This window comes from Zootoca vivipara, chromosome 11 (assembly GCF_963506605.1).
Source record: "Zootoca vivipara chromosome 11, rZooViv1.1, whole genome shotgun sequence".
Lineage (NCBI taxonomy): Eukaryota > Metazoa > Chordata > Lepidosauria > Squamata > Lacertidae > Zootoca > Zootoca vivipara.
The window spans coordinates 55,352,354-55,371,828 of record NC_083286.1 but is presented as its reverse complement, the minus strand read 5'-3'; the positions used below and the strand labels follow the sequence as shown (position 1 = coordinate 55,371,828).

At 47.0% G+C, this 19,475-nt stretch overlaps 1 protein-coding gene across 3 annotated transcripts in view; it reads right to left on the bottom strand.

Annotated features, from left to right (window-relative positions):
- Window positions 1–19,475, bottom strand: part of ST8SIA5 (ST8 alpha-N-acetyl-neuraminide alpha-2,8-sialyltransferase 5) — a 46,466-nt gene that overhangs the window by 12,102 nt on the left and 14,889 nt on the right. The window contains exons 2-5 of one of the 3 annotated variants that reach the window (XM_035100672.2): window positions 16,873–16,980; window positions 5,517–5,609; window positions 1,826–1,912; window positions 368–512 (exon numbers count right to left, since the gene is read on the bottom strand). In XM_035100672.2, coding sequence (XP_034956563.1) covers window positions 368–512; window positions 1,826–1,912; window positions 5,517–5,609; window positions 16,873–16,980 — 433 coding nt within the window. The remainder of the gene's footprint in view (window positions 1–367; window positions 513–1,825; window positions 1,913–5,516; window positions 5,610–16,872; window positions 16,981–19,475) is intronic. The other 2 variants (XM_035100673.2, XM_035100674.2) reach the window with 2 other exon arrangements.

Below are 19,475 nucleotides of genomic sequence, written 5' to 3'. Positions count from 1 at the left end.
GCTATATAAATGCTAAGCACTGCTGTCAGTCAGTCTTTCAGTGTCACTATTCGGCATCATCTCATTTTCTTAGCTGTATACCAGAAGCAATTCTGCACTCATCCCTGCTAGAGAACACTCGGCTGTTGATCAGTCATTTTCCACATGGATATGATACTCCCATCATGTAAAGCTGCTAAATATAAACTAAGCTGCCTATCAGCTGTTGCACAGGAATGTGAAGGCAAAGAGAACAGTTGGCCTATGATCAGAACGGTTACGCAGGAAGTCATTGCAGTGCAGATGATGATAAGATTGCCACCTGACGCACGGCTCTGAATAGAAACGGCGTCTTGAGATTATGTTAAGTCAACAACATGTACCGCACCTTTGGAAACATTCGGAATATTTCTTGATTGATGTGAAAGATGCCGCTTGTGTCCACTTCGTATTTGAGTTTTGTTCCCAGAGGAGTGTTCTTCTGGGTGGTGAAGAGGAAGGCTGGGGCATTGCAGCACCTCGACAGAGTAGCCCTAAAGAAGGAGCAACAGGGTTACGTGAGCCAACCGCAGCACAGGACGGATGCAGACCCTCGATCCAGGCAAACACCGAGTACGGCAGGGAGCTGTGAATCAGCTGCTGTTGATGTCCATATTGCTCCACCCTGGCTTATGCAAATAACTAACAAGATCAAACAAATTGGCCTAAATCCTGAAGATCTTTTTAATGGAACTCTGAACAAGGCAAAAATAATTATTACTCAGAGACTTTACGATGTCGAATTACAACAAGAAGATGCCTTGCTCCCGGAGAATTATAGATGTCTAAAATCGTGGCCTAATTTTACAGCTGCCCCTTACTTATCTAACATCACTAACAAAGCTTACAGATGGGCCTTCTCCAGAGCCCGCTTTGAGGCAATGCCCTCAGTGGTGCTGTACGGCAAATTTATGCGGGTACCAATTCATGAGCGCCTTTACCCTTGCATGTCTAACAAGGTAGAATCTGTCACTCACATTCTTTTATTTTGTAAATTTTATAGTGAAGAACGAGCTTGACTTGTTTTACCCCTTTTATCGAAATTTACACCCTTACAATATTATTTGGAATTTCCCCCCGAAATCTTACGAAAATTCTTTCTGGAAGATTCCACAAGCCCAGTATCATATGACGTGGCCAAATTCTGCACTTTAGCTATTAAGAAACGTAAATCCCTTCTATTGAATGACACATTGCAAATTCCTTTTGTGTAATTGTTCTATTCCTGGTGATGTTATTGCTGATTTTCTTTCGTTTGGAATTATGATATTCTGTATTGCTGGCTTTTGCTGTAATAAAAATTGAACTTGAAAAATTGAACTTGATGTCAATATTGCATTTGTATGCTACTGTTTCTCCACTGAGCTCAAGATGCCATGCATGTGGCCCCTGTCCTAATTTCATGTGGCCCTCAGCCTGATTTCAAAAGTCCTCTGTGGTGAGAGAGAGGTCTCTCCTGGCACCAGAAGCCACTTGGGCAGAGGAAGAAGAGGCAAAGAAAGGGGGCAATGAGGGTGACAGAACAGAGACAGAGGGGAAAATGAGGGATAGAAAGAGAGAGAGAAAGGGGCGTGGGGAGAGAGAGACAAGAGGGGGGAGAGAGAGAGCCCCACCCACTTTTTGCTTTGGCCCCGCCCACCACTGGCTTCAGACCCACCCTTAGCCACCCCATGTTGCTACTGTGAGCAAATATCTTCCATCTTAGAAAACCAAGAGCAGCTCCTGCACAATGCAAGAGCCAAGAGCAGGTCTTCAGCTAACAGTGCTTGCTGAGGTCCTGCCACTCCCAAGCTGAGACGCCTCTTACTTGAACTGCCTGGCTTCGGTGATGTTCATCTCCCACTTGCACATCTGAAGGTTCTTCCACCTTTCAAACAACTCTGTCTGCTTCACCCTAAAAGTGGGGAAAGGGAGAAAGGATCATTTATTTAAACTTAGAGGGTGGGTCCAAGAGGCTAACGACTCCCAACGCAGAAGCAAAGTTTGCCACTGTGGTGAGAACTAGCCTGAGGTAGGCAAACATTTACAGCTCGGGGGCCACATTTCCTTGATATATAAAACTAGGGCAGCCCCTAATTTTATATACAGGTATTATTAATTGCAGTTTATATCTGGTTCAAAAAGATAGCACGGAAAATGAAAATGAAACAAGGCTGTTTCCATTTAAATTGTCATTTCTGGTATCTCATTAACAATTAAGGGTGAGGTATCTTTCTGCATGCCACCAGGCTACTTTCCATCTTCTACTAAATTATTATTAAAGCACTGGAACGCAAGCCATGAGCTGTATCTGCCAACAGCCCTTTTCCTTTTCTGTTGTTAATATATTCAATAAAACCACCCCACCTTCTCATAAAATGTGTCACGTCTTTTCTTTTTGTGCCCCAAATCTGAGAAAATGAGCTAACTCAGCCATTGTGGCAAATTCCCAGAGTGTTATCAACTGACGCTTTAATAGATAATACAAGTTTCAACCTCCACTTCCTTGCAGAAGGCAATCTTAACGTGCAGCCAGCATGATAAGATATCAGCTCTGCATGCTTGTGCCCTCCCTGATTCCTTCACTTCATTTAATTGGGGGGGGGGCTCAGATGCCAACGTTGCCAGGTGCTCCTCTGCCTCATCGTGGCTACCTCTTGCCATCTCTTTGCCTTCTATAGGCCCCTCCAAGCACCCATTTCCTTACATGCTTATGATTATTCATGCTCATAGGGTGCTTATACATCACCCTGTTTATACTGTTTCAGGGCCGTCCTTTCCATTTGGCTTAGTGGCGCAGTGCGCCAGGGCGCCTCCCCATCAGGGGCGCTGCTCATGTTCGAGGCGGCGAGCGAGGCGCTGCTGCTGAAGCAGCCTAGCTCTGCCGCTGCCCCTCCTCCTCCGCACTTGCAGGGGGCGGTCGACTGTATCCTCTGCCGTGCGCTGTTCCCGCCACACCCCCTCACAACAGCAGGCTTGCAAGGGGGGCTTGGTGGGAACAGCGCACCGAAAGGAGCCATTTTAAAAGGGCATAGGATGCCAATCAAATCAACCAAAGGCCTGGTTAAAAAGGAACGTTTTTGCCTGGCGCCCAAAAGTGTATAATGAAGGTGCCAGGAGAACTTCCCTGGGGAAAGCATTCCCCAGATGGGGAGCCACTGAAGAGAAGGCCCATTCTCGTGTTGCCACCCTCCGAGCAGGAGGCACACAAAGGAGGGCCTCAGAAGATGATCTCAGGGTCCCGGTAGGTTCATATGGAAAGAGGCCATTTAAGGGCGCGGAATTGGGCGCGGAAACTAATTGGTAGCCAGTGCAGTCGGACCAGGATCGGTGTAATATGCTCAAACCGTCTTTTTGGGTGGACATACTGCTTCGTTTCCAGTCAATGCATGTCCCGCAGCTGAAATAATGTAATCTTTATACCACAAATGTTCCAGTTTCTTTCTTTTGGTTGTTGTTGGTTTGCTATTGTTGTGTTGGAGTGCAAGAGTGCCCCTCCAGACAGCAAGAATACAGGGAAACCTTGCAGAAAAACTAACAAAGCAAAGAGATGTGTGGGTGGTCCAGTATGAATCCACTGCTAAGGCACTACTTTGCATCAATGACATGTTGCAGAATGCACCCATATAAAACCCTCCAATCCTCAGGGGCCCTTAGAAAAAACCACCCAATGCTCTGCCTTTGAATTGCAGCAGTTTGTAGTACCCCAGGAGAAGGAAGGCACTCCAAAACCTACAGGGGAAGTTTTTTAAATTTTAAAAAAGGTTTGTGCCGGGTTAGAAAGCCATCCTCTACACACCCTTCACACATTTATCCAACCTTGTCTCAAACACAATGAGCGTCTTCCCTCGCTCGCTTCCCCTCTAGAGAGAAGGGGTTTAATATTTAAAATGGGAGCGATTTAGGATTTTCCATAAGTCACTCTTCAAAGAAGTAGGTCATTTTGTACTTCAGACCAGCGGAGCATGATAATTTTGAAATCTTTTCGGGGCACAAAACAGCGCATGGGGGCAGGCGAAGGGTTTCAGAAAGGAAGCAAGAAAACCACAGTGCAAATTGGGAAACAAGGGCACTTCCTGGTGGAGGGGCTGGCGAGAGCCAACTATGCCAAGTCAGCGTGACTCTACTATCTGCTATGCGGATGCCAATGCTAACTGCTCTTTAATCCAGCTGCTTCCACTTGTCCAGGGTGTTACGGATAATGGTTTAACTTCCTGAAATGGGAATGTTTGCTTATGTTGCATAGGGTTTTTCCTGTGGCAGTAGCTCTAGTGTGATTGGCTGGCTGTGAGTCACATGAGAGAGGCATTCCATTCTGTTGTGACTGTTATTCCAGTAACTGTCGTTTTTAACTGTTTTTCTGGTCTCCTCTCTCTGTGCGTGAGGGAGAACAGCTGCTGAGAGAGGTTTCTCTGGATGCTGCTGAGGACAATGTTGTGTTAGTGTGGCCTCTCTGGGGTGAAGCGGACAGAGGAAGATCCCTATGTGTTAATAGGGAGAAATCTGTGCTCTCTATAAGGAACAAAGTGAATAAGCATTAGAATGTAGATACTGTATGTTCTTCTCAGTTATATGTTTATGAAAGTAAAGTTCCTTTTGAATATAAAGAGTCTGGACTGGCATATCATCAACATTTATTTATATGTATACAGTGGTACCTCGGTTTTTGACCGTCTCGGAAGTCGAACGTTTCGGTTTTCAAACACCGAATATCAGAAGTAAATGCTTTCGTTTTTGAATGCGCCTCAGAAGTTGAACGCCTTCCACTGAGTGTTTCTCAGTTTTTTCAATTAAATTTGCAGACTGCCCTTTGTGCCTTCATTTTCAAACGTTTCAGAAGTCAAACAGTCTTCCGGAACCGAGTACATTCGATAACAGAGGTTCCACTGTATACACAACACAGGGCTGTCTCAATGCCTGGGAGAATGTCTGAGAGGACACATGGTTGTTGTTGTTGTTGTTGTTGTTGTTGTTGTTGTTGTTGTTGTTGTTGTTTTTAAAAAAGTGCCCTCTAGTGGCTCCCTCCTAAATTGGCCGCATGAGGAAGCCATTTTGATTTCCCACCAATGATGTATGTTTATCTATGTGTGCCCAGTTGAGATGACACATCTAATGCTTCCGATTGGGATTAAATGCATTTCACATACATGAGGCTAATTGCCAAGGGAAAACAGCCACACGCACGGGGAAAGGGAAAGGGAAGGGAGATGAGAATAAAAATCAAAACTCAGGAACAAGGTAAGCCAGCAGCTGGAATCCAGGCAGGTGATGGGTCCTGCCTGAAAGCTGGAGTGTCAAATGCAGGTGTCCAAGACCTGCCTTCGCCATTGTCTCCTGCAAACATGTTTGCCCCTGCCTTATCATTGCTTAGCAAGCCTATGTTAAGAATCAAGGTGCAAGGTTCCTCTGAGCTCTGTACCTGATCAGGGATATGAACCCAGGTCTACCTGGTCAAAGCCCATCAGCATCACTCACAATTGCTTAAGGCTGGAGAATTAAAATGGTGTGGTCCCACTTACATCGAGAGAACCTTCACCGAAATGATATCCTGCCTCAACTCCAGGCATTTTGTGGAGTTGTACTCCAAAGGACCTTCATAAAACTCAAAGTACCTGGAGAAGAAAAAGAAAACAAAAATGTAATCACTAGCTATTTCAGAAACAGACACACACACACACACATGCATGCATGCATGTATATATAAAATCAGGTCAAGTTGCATTTTTTGGACTGTACCAGGCCCATCTCTGAGGAGCATATTATCAGAAGGTAATTGACAATCTGGAATGTGTCCAGAGGAAGGCTGGTGGGGGACCTGGAAATCAAGTCCTAGGAGGAATGATTGAAAGTGCTGGATATGTTTAGCTTGGAGAAGATTAAGGAGAGATACGATAGCAGGCTTCAAATATCTGGAGGGCAGTCATGCAGAAGGTGATGTGGGCCACTTCTCTTTTGCTCCAGAGGGCAAAACTGAGGTCAAAATTGCAGGGAAGTCGATTAGGAGAAACTTTCCAACATTAAGAATTGTTTTGACATTGAAACAAAATGCATGGGAAGTTTTATTTGTTGGGTTATGGAATCACAAAGGCATCTGCTGCCCTGGACTCCTTTGGGAAGAAGGGTAGGGTATAAATTTAATAAATACAGTGGTACCTTGGTTCTCAAATGCCTTGGTACTCAAACAACTTGGAACCCAAACACTGCAAACCCGGAAGTAATTGTTCCAGTTTGCGAACTTTTTTTGGAAGCCAAACGTGCTTCGCTTTGAGCAGGCATCCCCAAACTTCGGCCCTCCAGATGTTTTGGACTACGATTCCCATCTTCCCCGATCACTGGTCCTGTTAGCTAGGGATCATGGGAGTTGTAGGCCAAAACATCTGGAGGGCCGCAGTTTGGGGATGCCTGGCTTTGAGTGTTACGCTGAGGTCTGTCTGTTTTTGCTATTTATTTTGCGTCTTTGCGGTTCTTTTTGTTTTGTTTTTGTGACTGTGTGGAACCCAGTCCAGCTACTGATTGATTGACTGTGTGATTGCAGTTCATTGTTTACTGCTTTCCTTTTATGGCTCAATGGTCTCGTTAGATAGTAAAATTCATGTTAAATTGCTGTTTTAGGGGTTGTTTTTAAAAGTCTGGAACGGATTAATCCATTTTGCATTACTTTCTATGGGAAAGCGTGCTTTGGTTTTGGAACCCCTTGGTTTTGGAACGGACTTCCGGAACAGATTAAGTTTGAGAACCAAGGTACCACTGTAAACAGTAAAATAAAATTAGGGAGTGGGTGGGCTCTCATTTACTGGAATTATTAACACAGAGGGGTAGGGCTTCCTTGAATGATGATGAATGATCACTTCCTTGAGTGATGATGCCTTTTGACTGCCAGCATGGAAGATGGAGAAGCGTTTCTATGTATAGAATAAACCTCTGACATTTACATGGTTAGAACACAGTCCACAAATGTAGGAGTTGCACCCATCGCTCTGCCCAATTCTGCCTCAGGCCATCCCTAGCATATGGCCCCCAGAAGACCTCTCATGAGGGAACGTGGCCCTCCAGTTGAAAAGGTTCCATGTCCTCTGGTCTAGATTATCTCTATGGCTACTTCCAACTCTAAAATTATATAACTTTGTGGGGTGGGTATTTCCAAAGTGGGGGTGGGTGGGTGGGCTGTACCACCACCCAAATTGTTGTGGCTGAAACTGCAAGGAAAGCAGATTTTGCCTAAACCTCCCCCACACACACACCTTATCATGAAGAAGGGCTACAGATTACACAGACAGGATCAAACACTGAAAATAGGGCACCCTCATAAAGCCATACAAAATCTAAATTTAAAAGCAGGGGAGCAGACAGCAGTCAACTGATGTAGACTAGAAGCAGATGGCAGATAAAGGAAGCCCAAGGCTTTGCACCGAAAGCTGGAAGGCCACAGCCCAATGGCAGTGACAAGCTCTGCGTGCAGAAGGCCCCGGGTTCAACTCCTGACATTCTTCACTTAACTCAGCCTTCACCAATCTGTAGTGTGACCTCTGGATGTTTTGGACTTCAATTCCCATCAGTCCCTGCCAATACAGAAGCTCCCCTCAAAACAGATATTGTAGAGCTGTGAAAGGGGTTCAGGAAAGGGCAGCCCACAGGGCAAGGGGATGGAGCAACTCTCCTATGGGGAAAGGCTAGGGGGATGGTTTTTAGATTGGGGAGGGTGAAATAAGGGGAGCAATGGGAACCCTACGGAGATCTTTGGCCCTGGATGGCTGGAGAGACCTTTATGAGCTGTCCTCATAACCTCAGGGCTTAGAAGAAGCCAGTGGACACAGAGGAAGGTAGAGGGAGGGGCCTCCAGCCTGTGAATGCCTCTATAGATCTGCCAGTTGTTCTAAAACAGGGGTGGCCAGCTCCCAAGAGACTGTGATCTACTCACAGAGTTATAAACTGGCAGTGATCTATCCCCTTTTTTGAGTTCGGTGTTTGTCCAGTGATCTACCGGTAGATCGTGATCTACCTGTTGGACGTGCCTGCTCTAAGACAACTTCAACTGCAGGATCACTGTCCATGGTCCTGAAACACACTCCTTGGTCCCTCTCCAAGGTGCTGATCGTGCCATGGCTTGGAACAGGAGAGAAAATCCAATGAAGAGCCCTTCTAAATGACTGCAAGGAATGAGGAGTTTTGCCCAAGAAAAAGCAGTCATTGAGATACTTTGGTCCCAAGCTGCATAGGCCTTCCTAAGTTGAAACTAGCACTCTGAACTGAGCCCAAATAAGCAGGGGGCTTCAACAAAATCATAGAATTGTAGAGCTGGAAAGATAATCTACTCCACCCCCTGCAGTGAAGGAACCTTTTGCTCAGTGTGGGGCTCAAAGCCACAATCCTGAGATTAAAACTCTCATGCTCTACCAACTGAGCTATCCCTGTGTTGAGTGCTCCTACTCAGGATTTCAGCAGTGAAGTTCATGAACTTGAATCAGTTTTAAAGAGAATTAGACAAATTCATGGAGGAGAGGGCTATTGTTGGCTACTAGCCATGATGGCTATGCTCTGCCGCTATAGTTGGAGGCACTACTGTTTCCAAATACCAGTTACTGGAAACCACAGGAGGGGAGAGGGCTCTTGTGCTCAAATCCTGCTCGAGGGTTTCCCATAGGCATCTGGCTGGCCACTGTGAGAACAGGATACTGGACTAAATAGACCACTGGCCTGATCCAGCAGGCTCTTCTTACATTCCAACCTTCCAAAGCGATGGGAGAAACACAGACATTTCCTACTACAAAATGTTATAGCCAAGAAAGTGGGGTGGGGTGGCGATGCTGGACCAGTCAGCTGTGAAACACAAATAAATCTTCAAGGGTGACGTCCGTCATTCCCTGGCTGTGCTATCTGCAATACCTAAATTAGAAAAAACCCAGCTCACATTTCACAGCTCATCTGCTATTTGGGAATCCGGCAGGCTAGAGGGAAACTTGGATCATGGAGGGACTCCAAGATTGAGGAGGAAAGAAAGGAAAGGAAAGCAAGGTGGGCCAGTGCTAGCTACCAATTTTATGAGAAGGATATAAACACTCCTCAAGACGTCTTGGTTTTTTTCTTTCTTTCTTTCCCTTGGTCATCTCCTGTTTACGCAGATAACTGGATAAAAATAAAACAAAGGTCCATCCAGAGGCGAAAGCAGCAGGGAAGATGCCTGTCCAGCATTTTGCCACATAAAATTATGAGAAAGAATAAAAGAGGCTGTGTTCCGAGACCTTCAGATGAACTGTGTAATCTTAACTCTGCTGGAAGGAGCCCAAAATCTGGGCTGCATCTTCCAGAGACGCCAAATTCCCTACATGTCATTTAGACCAGCATATCTTGGAAACCCCTCTCTCATAAACACACACACTTCTCTGTCTCTCTGTCTCCTATATTTTAACAAGAAAATGTCCAATTTAGTGAAGCTTCCTTTTCTTTCACCATGAGAACTAGAAACATCCTATCCTCTTAGATGTAAGACTTGAGCTTGAGAAAACCTGTGTACCTACCAGGTTTTGGACAAGAGACTCCAGACCTCAAAGCCCCTCTGGGATGTATTCCACCCAGACCCTCTTCTCTTATCACTGATCACAGATAAACTGTCTTGACCAGTGTGTCCTACTCAACCAAGGTGGTTAACGAGGATTCTGCCTAGACGGATCTCCCTGGCTTCTGTTTCACCAATGGCCACCAGTAATGTATTCATAGAATCATAGAATTGTAGAGTTGGAAGGGACACCGAGGGTCATCTAGTCCAACCACCCACAAAACAGGAATCTCAACTAAAGCATCCATGACAGGTGGACATCCAACCTCTGCTCAAAAACTTCCAATGAAGAAGAGTTCACCACCTTCTGAGGGTGTCCATTCCAATGTCAAATAGATCTTACTGTCAGAATGTCCTTCCTGATGTTTAGTTGTAATCATCCTTCTTGTAACTTGAATCAATTGGTTTGAGTCCTACACTCCGGAGCAGGAGAAAACAAGTTTGTTCCATCTTCCCAAAGTGGAGTGTAGGAAAGTTTGGATGAATTTGATGGTTTCCCCTCCTGTCGTACTGTTGTTCTATGGCTACCAGTCTTTTACACTTTCGGCCCTTTTAAGTTGGTATAGTTTTTTATAAAGTTTGTGCATGTTGTTAATTTTTCTGCACACCAGCCTCTGACCGTAAGGTGCAGGATGGCATTTAAATATTCACCTCAATGTAGGAAAATAAATAGACCGTGGGCAAGCTTCTCACCACACCTTGGTTAACATCTGGCAGGGCCATAACACGTTGGATAAAACGGCTTTGAGGCTGGAATTGCCACCTGGGAGACCATCCATCCATGCCAGCTCCAAATGGAAGTCTAAGCACTTCTGAATCCTGTGCTATATTCAGATCTCATGTCAGTTCCATTAACTCCACTTTTCAGAGCAGCACGTTGCTCTAAGAGCCTCCTTTCCACCGGACTTCACTTTGCATCCTCTCCCAGCCCCCTCCTTCCTCTGCAGTTGATTAGTCAGCTTGCAGATGTGCAGAAAGGCCTCTTTCCAAAGGCAGCATGTTGGGAGTTCCCACCACCGGGAAGAGCTCTGCTGTACTTTTGTCCATCCGCTCTCCCTGGTGGGCGTGGTTTCTGTGTCCATTAACTCCCACTCTGCCTGGTGCAGTTGCACGCAGCTGGGCTGGCAGGAGCTGAATAGCACAAACGGGAAACAGGGAGGAAGTACGTCCACCCAGTTTGTCTTAATCAACCTCCTTCACCAACATGAAGTTGGGTATAAATATCAAGGGAAGTAATAGTACCACTGTATTCTGCTCTGGTCAGACCTCACCTGGAGTACTGTGTCCAGTTCTGGGCACCACAGTTCAAGAAGGATACTGACAAGCTGGAACATGTCCAGAAGAGGGCAACCAAAATGGCCAAAGGTCTGGAAACGATGCCTTATGAGGAACGACTTAGGGAGCTGGGTATGTTTAGCCTGGAGAAGAGAAGGTTAAGGGGTGATATGACAGCCATGTTCAAATATATAAAAAGGATGTCATGTAGAAGAGGGAGAAAGGTTGTTTTCTGCTGCTCCAGAGAAGCGGACACGGAGCAATGGATTCAAACTACAAGAAAGAAGATTCCACCTAAACATTAGGAAGAACTTCCTGACAGTAAGAGCTGTTCGGCAGTGGAATTTGCTACCAAGGAGTGTGGTGGAGTCTCCTTCTTTGGAGGTCTTTAAGCAGAGGCTTGACAGGCATATGTCAAGAATGCTTTGATGGTGTTTCCTGCTTGGCAGGGGGTTGGACTGGATGGCCCTCGTGGTCTCTTCCAACTCTATGATTCTATGATTCTATGAAACCAGGCAATTGTCTACTGGGCACAGAGTCCATTTCAGGATTGATTGCCCAAGTTGCATATTCTTGCCTTAACGTAGGGATATAAGGAACTGCCTTGGAGTGTATGGGGTCTTAGGGGAGGGGTAGGACTTCTGGTGGGTGACACGTCATGCTCCTTCTGGGGTCGTCTGTCCACCTTTGGTCCCCACCCTGCACTCAGCACTCACCTGTGGCTCAGCATGCAACAGCGGCCACACCCTGGAAACAGTTTTTACTAGCTGGCTAAACCAGGTGAGGGTAGCCGATGGGTCTCAAACCCTTGGTGAATTAGGGACTTTTCCTGCATACAAAGACAGGCTCTGGCAGACTGAGGTGATGAGACCAAGAACAGGTCCAATGGTCAAGAAAGGGGTTTCTGCATGTGCTGTGGAGGGAAGTAAGGGGCAGATTTGGCTTGTCAACCTGGGAACGTAGCCCATTTAGAAGGAAAACACTGGCTCTAACTCTCTGCTGCTTTGCAGGATATCTTCAGGAGAAGAAAAGGCTAAGGAGTAAACCCTACACAGATACAGAGTGGAATCCCTAAGCCTTTTATGTCTCCTTCCGGCAACTCCTGCAGCCAAGCTGGTGCCAAACGTATTTCTCTGCTTTCCTTTGGGCCACAGCAGCGAGGCCGAGGGGGGGGGTCTTGTCGTCTGGGCAGCCCAGGACCTCCAGACACACTGCCCAGGTTTGCACCCTAGAGAGGTCACTTTGGTGCTGCTAATGCAACAGTTTGGCTTCACCCCGGAGGTGCACTCTATTGTCTCTCAAGAAAGATGGATGCCAGCAACAAGGAGCTGCCTTATACCGGATCAGATCTACTGGCCCACCTAGATCAATTCTGTCTTCACTAACTGGCAGCAGGTCTCCAGGCAGGGGTCTCTGAAGATGGTGGGGATTGAACCTGAGACCTTCTGCATGCAAAGCAGCTGCTCTGTCCTTGAGCTACGGCCCATCTCTTCTCCACGCTAAACATGCCAAGCTCTTTCAAACATTCCTCATCCAAAATTCACCCAGTGCCAAATACAATGTCCTTCCATTGCCAACTACAGGCAGTTTTCACGCTCCTTTGAAGATTGCTTTCTAATATTCCTCCCTTATTTATGTTCCCAGGGTGGCTAAGAAAACAGTCGGAAACAATAAGAGTACTATTTCAGCATACAAAATATCACAGCAAGTTAAAACAAGCAGCAGCAGTCCATTCAAATAGACTGGGGTGGTTGTGGCCTTCCAGATGTTAGAATACAGCTCCCATCATGCAGGCTGGGGGCTGGCAACATCTGGAAGACCACCAGTTAGCAAGGGTAAAGGGTAAAGGGACCCCTGACCAATAGGTCCAGTCGTGACCGACTCTGGGGTTGCGCGCTCATCTCGCATTATTGACCGAGGGAGCCGGCGTATAGCTTCCAGGTCATGTGGCCAGCATGACAAAACCACTTCTGGCGAACCAGAGCAGCACACGAAAACGTCGTTTACCTTCCCGCTGTAGCGGTTCCTATTTATCTACTTGCATTTTGATGTGCTTTCGAACTGCTAGGTTGGCAGGAGCTGGGACCGAGCAACGGGAGCTCACCCCACCACAGGGATTCGAACCGCTGACCTTCTGATCAGCAAGCCCTAGGCTCAGTGGTTTAACCCACAGAGCCACCTGGGTCCCACCAGTTAGCAAAGGAAACAACAAAACCCAAACTGTCAGAATGGTTACTGGTTTTCACCCTGCATTGCTGCTGTGGGCGTTAGTAAGTTAGTGTCCCCACACTGAGAATGTGATTTTGATTGTTGATTGCTGCTTTAATTGCCACAGGCTGCTCTGGGAACCTTTGGGCGAAAGAGAGGGTCATTACATCCCAAGATACAATGCATTGCCAGTGGAAAACAGTATGGTGCGCAAGGGCAAGTGAAGCACCATCTCCCAGGCGACAACACAAGGTCACAACTTCCAAGCGCTGCAGCTGGCGGCTGTAACATCGGAGCAAAGTCACCTTGCTAAAGATCATGCTTTGGATCCTTCTAATCGCTAGCAACTCATGACCCCCAAATGCCCAGGACTACGGTTTCACTGCAGAATGAAGCTGGAGGTGACTCTGGTTTGCAAAGAGGGAGGACGATTACCCTCGAGGATCAAATGTCTTGAGGTCAGCAGGGACCACCAACCTAGTCCTTCCCTGCTGCTTATGTTCTGTTGTCCGATTTGTCGTGAGGGGACAGGGCAGTGATGAAGCATTCTAGGTCCTCAAACTCTCTCTCCATGCATTTGCCTCCCCCTCTGCCCTCTTTATTTTATTTTCCCAAGATTATATTAAAGCTTTTTTCATGGTCCAGTAAGAGAAAAGAAACTAATCTAAATAAAAACAAAAGTAGAGAAAGAAAGAGGAAAGAAAAGGCAGAGTCCTCACTCAATGGTAGCTCTCAACCTTTGCCACCCACAGAAAGTGGTGGACCCTCCCAGCTCTCACCTGGCAGCTTTCCTTTCTTTTCCAAATCTCTCATCCTGGGAGGTCTCCCCTTCCCTGCCTCTCACTCAGGGTCCTTCCACCAACCATAAGCCACCTTCATGTGCGTGTAATCCTTGGGTCCTTGGGATTCCCAAAGAGTTCTGGGACCAAGCAAGAAAAAGGTCAACCCTAATGGCCGTTTTAGACAAGGCTTGCGCAACTTGGGGTGGCAGTAAGCTGCCTTAAACCAATTACGGCCTCGGCCAGGTATACCTGAAGGAGCGTCTCCTCCCCCATCATTCAGCCCAGACACTGAGGTCCAGCTCTGAGGGCCTTCTGGCGGTCCCCTCACTGCGAGAAGTGAGGTTACAGGGAACCAGGCAGAGGGCCTTCTCGGTAGTGGCGCCCGCCCTGTGAAACACCCTCCCATCAGATATCAAGGGAATAAACAACTACAGTGGTACCTCGGGTTACAAACACTTCGGGTTACAGACTCCGCTAACCCGGAAGTAGTACCTCGGGTTAAGAACTTTACCTCAGGATGAGAACAGAAATCGCGTGCTGGTGGCGCGGCGACAGCGGGAGGTCCTGTTTAGGGAAGTTTTTAATGTTTGACTTTTATTATGTTTTTAGTCCTCTGTTGGGAGCCACCCAGAGTCGGGAAACCCAGCCAGATGGGCGGGGTATAAATATTATGATTATGATCGTGATCATTGGTCCATCTAGCTTATTATTGTCTACACTGACTGGCAGCAGCTCTCCAAGGTTTCAGGTGAGGGTCATTCCCAGTCCTACCTGGAGACATCAGGGATTCTGCATGTAAAGGAAACACTCTACCACTGAGGGATGGCCCTTCCACCAACCTGAACACAGCCTACTAGCCATGTCTTGAGGTCCGTTGGACAATTCCTGGCCCTACCTTTGAAGTCACAGGTAGTAAGCTAAACCAGGAAGTTTATTTAGGATGACCCTAAAGCTCTCAGTTGGAAGGGGGTGCCTTGAAACCACCACCCCCACCTCACTTTTTCTCCAACACAGGTTTCAGATTGTCAGGCTGGCCACCATTTTAATTTCCCAGAAGTCTCCTGGCAACAATGCTATGCCACCACAAAGTGTTTTCCCCAGAAGGCTTCTGGGAAATTTAAAGAGCTCAGAGGAGCATTGACGCCGCCACCTGAACTGTCCCCCATTTTTGTTTTTTTGGTCAAAAATAGCTGAAAGTCCCTTTCCCCCCACACCTATTTTCAAGAAAATAGGGTGGTGAAAATGAGTAAGAGAGCCAGAATGGTTGGTGTTCTGGATTAAGACCAGGGAGATCCAGGTTCAAATTCCTCTGCCTCTCATACTCGCCCACCTCACAGGGTTGTGCTGAGGATAAAAATGAGGGTGGGGGGAGCCTGAAAGTCACCCTGAGGTCCTTGGATGAAAGGTGGGATTTTTAAAAAAAACTGCAATCACAAACTAAAATAAATAGTAAGTTCAGCACTAGGCTCTTATGGAGTTACCATATGTGAGTGGAAAGGGTCACGGATTGTGCCAGCTGCCTTTGGAGAGCACGAGGAGGAGGAGGACGAGCGGCTCTGAGTGACGGTTCTGCAAATATAACAGCCTGAGTCACGTAGCTGCTGCACGAGAGCCATCCTAGCCCATTACGATGCACTGCAGCGTCCAGATCAGCTTTCGCTCATCTTTTCCTTAAGGGTCACATTGCTTCAGATGCTAACTCTGCCGTTTGAAATGAACGCAGAGCTAACAGTGCACGAGGGGCACATTTGGACAAATCTGGAGGCCAATCCTGTTATCGCATTGGGCGGGGAGAGAGGGCCATAGCTCAAGGGTAGGCAGCCCTGGATTCAAATCCCAGAATCTCCAAGCGTTTGGCTGGTTGGCATTCTACGGCGTTTTAAACGTGTTTGTGGGAGGGAGGTTACTGGGTTTGTTCTGCTTTTATTATGCATTTTGCGTTTACATTTTTGTATCTTTATGCTATGAACCACCCTGTCCTCTTTGGATGAAGGACAATAGCAAAGTTGATTGATTGATTGATTGATTGAGCCATCATCCTATGTCCTTATCCTTCTGGATCACCCTTCCCAAACCTGGTGCTCGCCAGCTATTTTGGACTACAGCTACCATCAGCTGATGGGACATTGTGGTCCAAAACTCCTGGAGGGAGGCACCAATTTGGGGAAAGACTGCTAAAGGTTTGCAAATTATTATTATTACTACTACTACTACTACTACTAGAAGACTTATCTGTCAATCAGACCAACTAACATGTCCCATCAACGCAAGGATTTGCACTTGTGCAGCTGAATGTCCCGCCCTCCCCAAATGTTTATTTTCTTCTCTTAGCCAGTCCATGACATACACCGAGTTAGATCTAAAAGGTAAAAATTTAAAGGACCCCTGGACGGTTAAGTCCAGTCAAAAGTGACTATGGGGTGTGGCGCTCATCTCGCTTTTAGACCAAGGGAGCCTGCATTTGTCTACAGACAGCTTTCCAGGTCATGTGTCCAGCATGACTAAACTGCTTCTGGCGCAACAGAACACCGTGACGGAAGCCAGAGCGCACGGAAATGCCATTTACCACCCCGCCGCAGTGGTACCTATTTGTCTACTTGCCCTGGTGTGCTTTCGAATTGCTAGGTTGGCAGGAGCTGGGGCAGAGCAACAGGAGCTCACCCTGTCGCGGGGATTCGAACCACCGACTTTCTGATCGGCAAGCCCAAGAGGCTCAGTGGTTTAGACCACAGCGCCACCCGCATCCCCTTAGTTAGATTAATGCTCCACCTAACCCTGGTGCTCTGACCTGCGGGGATCTCTCTGTGGGTTCAGGGACTTTCCCAGTGCTTCTAACAGAAATCCTGGGGCCTCATGGTTCATAGAATCACAGAGTTGGAAGAGACCACAAGGGCCATCCAGTCCAACCCCCTGCCAAGCAGGAAACATGCATGCAAAGGACGCAGCGCTCTGCCACTGAGCTGTGGGGCCTGCCCTGACTGTGCCTAGACACACTCCCCGGAGACCACGGTCACCACAACCCCGCCACCACAACGCCCTGGGTGTGTGCGACTGTACCTGGTGCCAGTGTCACCGCCACTCCTCAGAGCTCCGCCATCCGTGAAATTGAGGCTGCCGGTCCAATTGGCCATTTCCTCTCCACTCTGCCAGCTAAACTGCAGCCCACTAGCAAGAAAACGAGGCAATTGGTATTTTGCATCATTCATCGGCTCAGTTTCTTTCCTGCCCCTGTTACACGGTGGGCGGAATGCGTTTTTGCAAAGGGCAGGAACCTCGAGGACGGCCGTTCATTGGTTTAGTGCAGACTTCCCCAAGCTGGTGGCCTCCTGGTGTTCTGGATTGCAAAGCCCATCAGCCCCAGCCACGATCTGCAGTCCAAAACATCTGGAGGGCACCAACTTGGGGAAGGCTACTTTATCATTATGAAAGGTCAGGGTCTTTTCTCTTTGGGTTAGGAGACTGCATCTGAATTTGCCTTTGCTAGGCGTCCCTACTGGTGGCCCAATTCTACACGTTGCAGCAGCAAATGCAACTTTTCTGGAAGTCTGCTGCTTCTTCTTCTTCTGGGGTGTCCCATGCAGCTACTGCAGAGGCCAGCATCAAAAAACCTGCAGGAAGGGGGTGTCTTGTTTTGATTTCATGTAAGCCGCTCCGGGAGACTTTTGGATGAAAAGCACGCTACAAATGCTCTAAATAAGTTAAAAACAAAACAAAAACAGCTTAACAATGCTTTCCAAGTCAAAGCGCTTCCTTTCGCTTGACAGGCATCTTCTTTAGTTGAGATTTTTTCATTGCAGGGGGTTGGACTGGATGACCCTTGGGGCCCCTTCCAACTCTATGATTCCAACCTGCGTATTCTCTCTCTGTCCACTTTTCCCAACCCATGCAGAATTTCATTCCCTTCCAGAAAAGGCTCTTTATGTATGCGACAACAGCCACACCAATGCCGGATTTAAGTATAAGCTAAACAAGCTATAACTTAGGGCCCCACTCTCTTGGGGGCCCCCAAAAAAATAAAGGGAATAAAACCTGGGTGTACATTTCCAAGATATGAGATAAAAAAACAAATAAAATAAAACCAATGTGATAAAATACATATTTTGTTATGTGCAAATGGCTTTAGATGCCTATTAGGTCCATAAATTACCATATAGCATATGTTGAACACAAAAAAAAACCAGCGATAATTTGTTGTTGACAAAGGACAGCTGGACTTATAAAGGGCCCCATTACCTTCAGTAGGTTAGGGCCTCATCAAACCTAATTCCGGCCCTACCAAAGAGGAATAGCAAAGTAAAACTGTTGGATTATGCTGAAATGGCAAAACTGACCAGAAAGCTCAGGAACCAAGAAGACCAAAACTTCAGTAAAGAATGGGGGAAATTTATAATGTATCTAGGAGACCACTGTAAGCAGGTGAAAACATTAGCAGGATTCTAATAACACTTGTAATGTAGGAAATACTAAGGACATTATGGGAAGATACAAAACATGGATTATGAAATAACATGCAGTTGGGAGATGGTGTACAATAGGACCCATGGAGGGGAAGGTGGGAAGTCCAGAGATTCTGGAAAATCTCTAAATATGGATATGTAATTTGTACTGTTATAATTCTATATTTGTAAAATCAAATAAAAATTATTTTTAAAAAGAGAGAATTTCATTCCCATCTATCGCGTCCATCCATCCCCTTACTCACCTTTAGGGAAGGACCATAGTTTAGTGGCAGAGCATTTTGCCTTACCTGCCAAAGGTCCCAGGTTCAATTCCTACCACCTCCAGACAGGGCTGGGGTGCACGGTCACCTCAAAATGTCTGGAACTGGTATGGCGATTTGAACGCTATACAGGTTTCAGATGACTTACCAATATATCACCCAGCTCTGGCTAAGAGATAGTGATATTCCCCATAACTCCCTTCCTGAAAGGAGATCGGGATGCTGGCTCTCGCAGCCGAATCCAGGATTTTGCCCGCTGCACCACACCGCCATCAGCTACAGCCTTGAGGCTTCTCTCTCGTACTCAGGCAGCGTATTGTTAGACTGTGGAACTCCCTCCCACAGGAGGACGTGACGGTCACAAACTTGGGTAGCTTTAAAGGAGGATTGGCCAAATTCTTGGAGGAGGGGGCTATCAATGGTTACCAGTCATGACGGCTATGTTCTGCCTCCACAGTCAGAAGCAGCAATGCTTCCAAATACCTCTGGTTGCATCTGCTCCAGGTTGCATCTTTTCAAGTTAAGAACGCGGCCAACCCAGAAGTGTTTACTTCCGGGTTTCGCCACGTGCGCAAGCGCAGAAGCATTCCACGTGCTTTGCGCATGCGCAAAAGTGCTCTATCGTGCTTCGCGCGTGCACAGAAGCACCGCTCTGGTTGCGGACTTTTCGGGGTGCGAATGGCACATCGGAACAGATCATGTCCGCAACCAGAGGTACCACTGTACGAGTTTGTTGGAAACCACAGGAGGGAAGAGTTGCTCTTTTGCTCAAATCCTGCTTGCGAGTTCCCCACAGGCATCCAGTTGGCCACTGTGAAAACAGGATGCTGGACTAAGATGGGCCACAGGCCTGATCCACTTGGGCACGTCTTCTATTACATAATGAGCCACTGGGTCCATAACAGCATCCTGACTTGAACTCCCTTAGAATCGAGGGTGC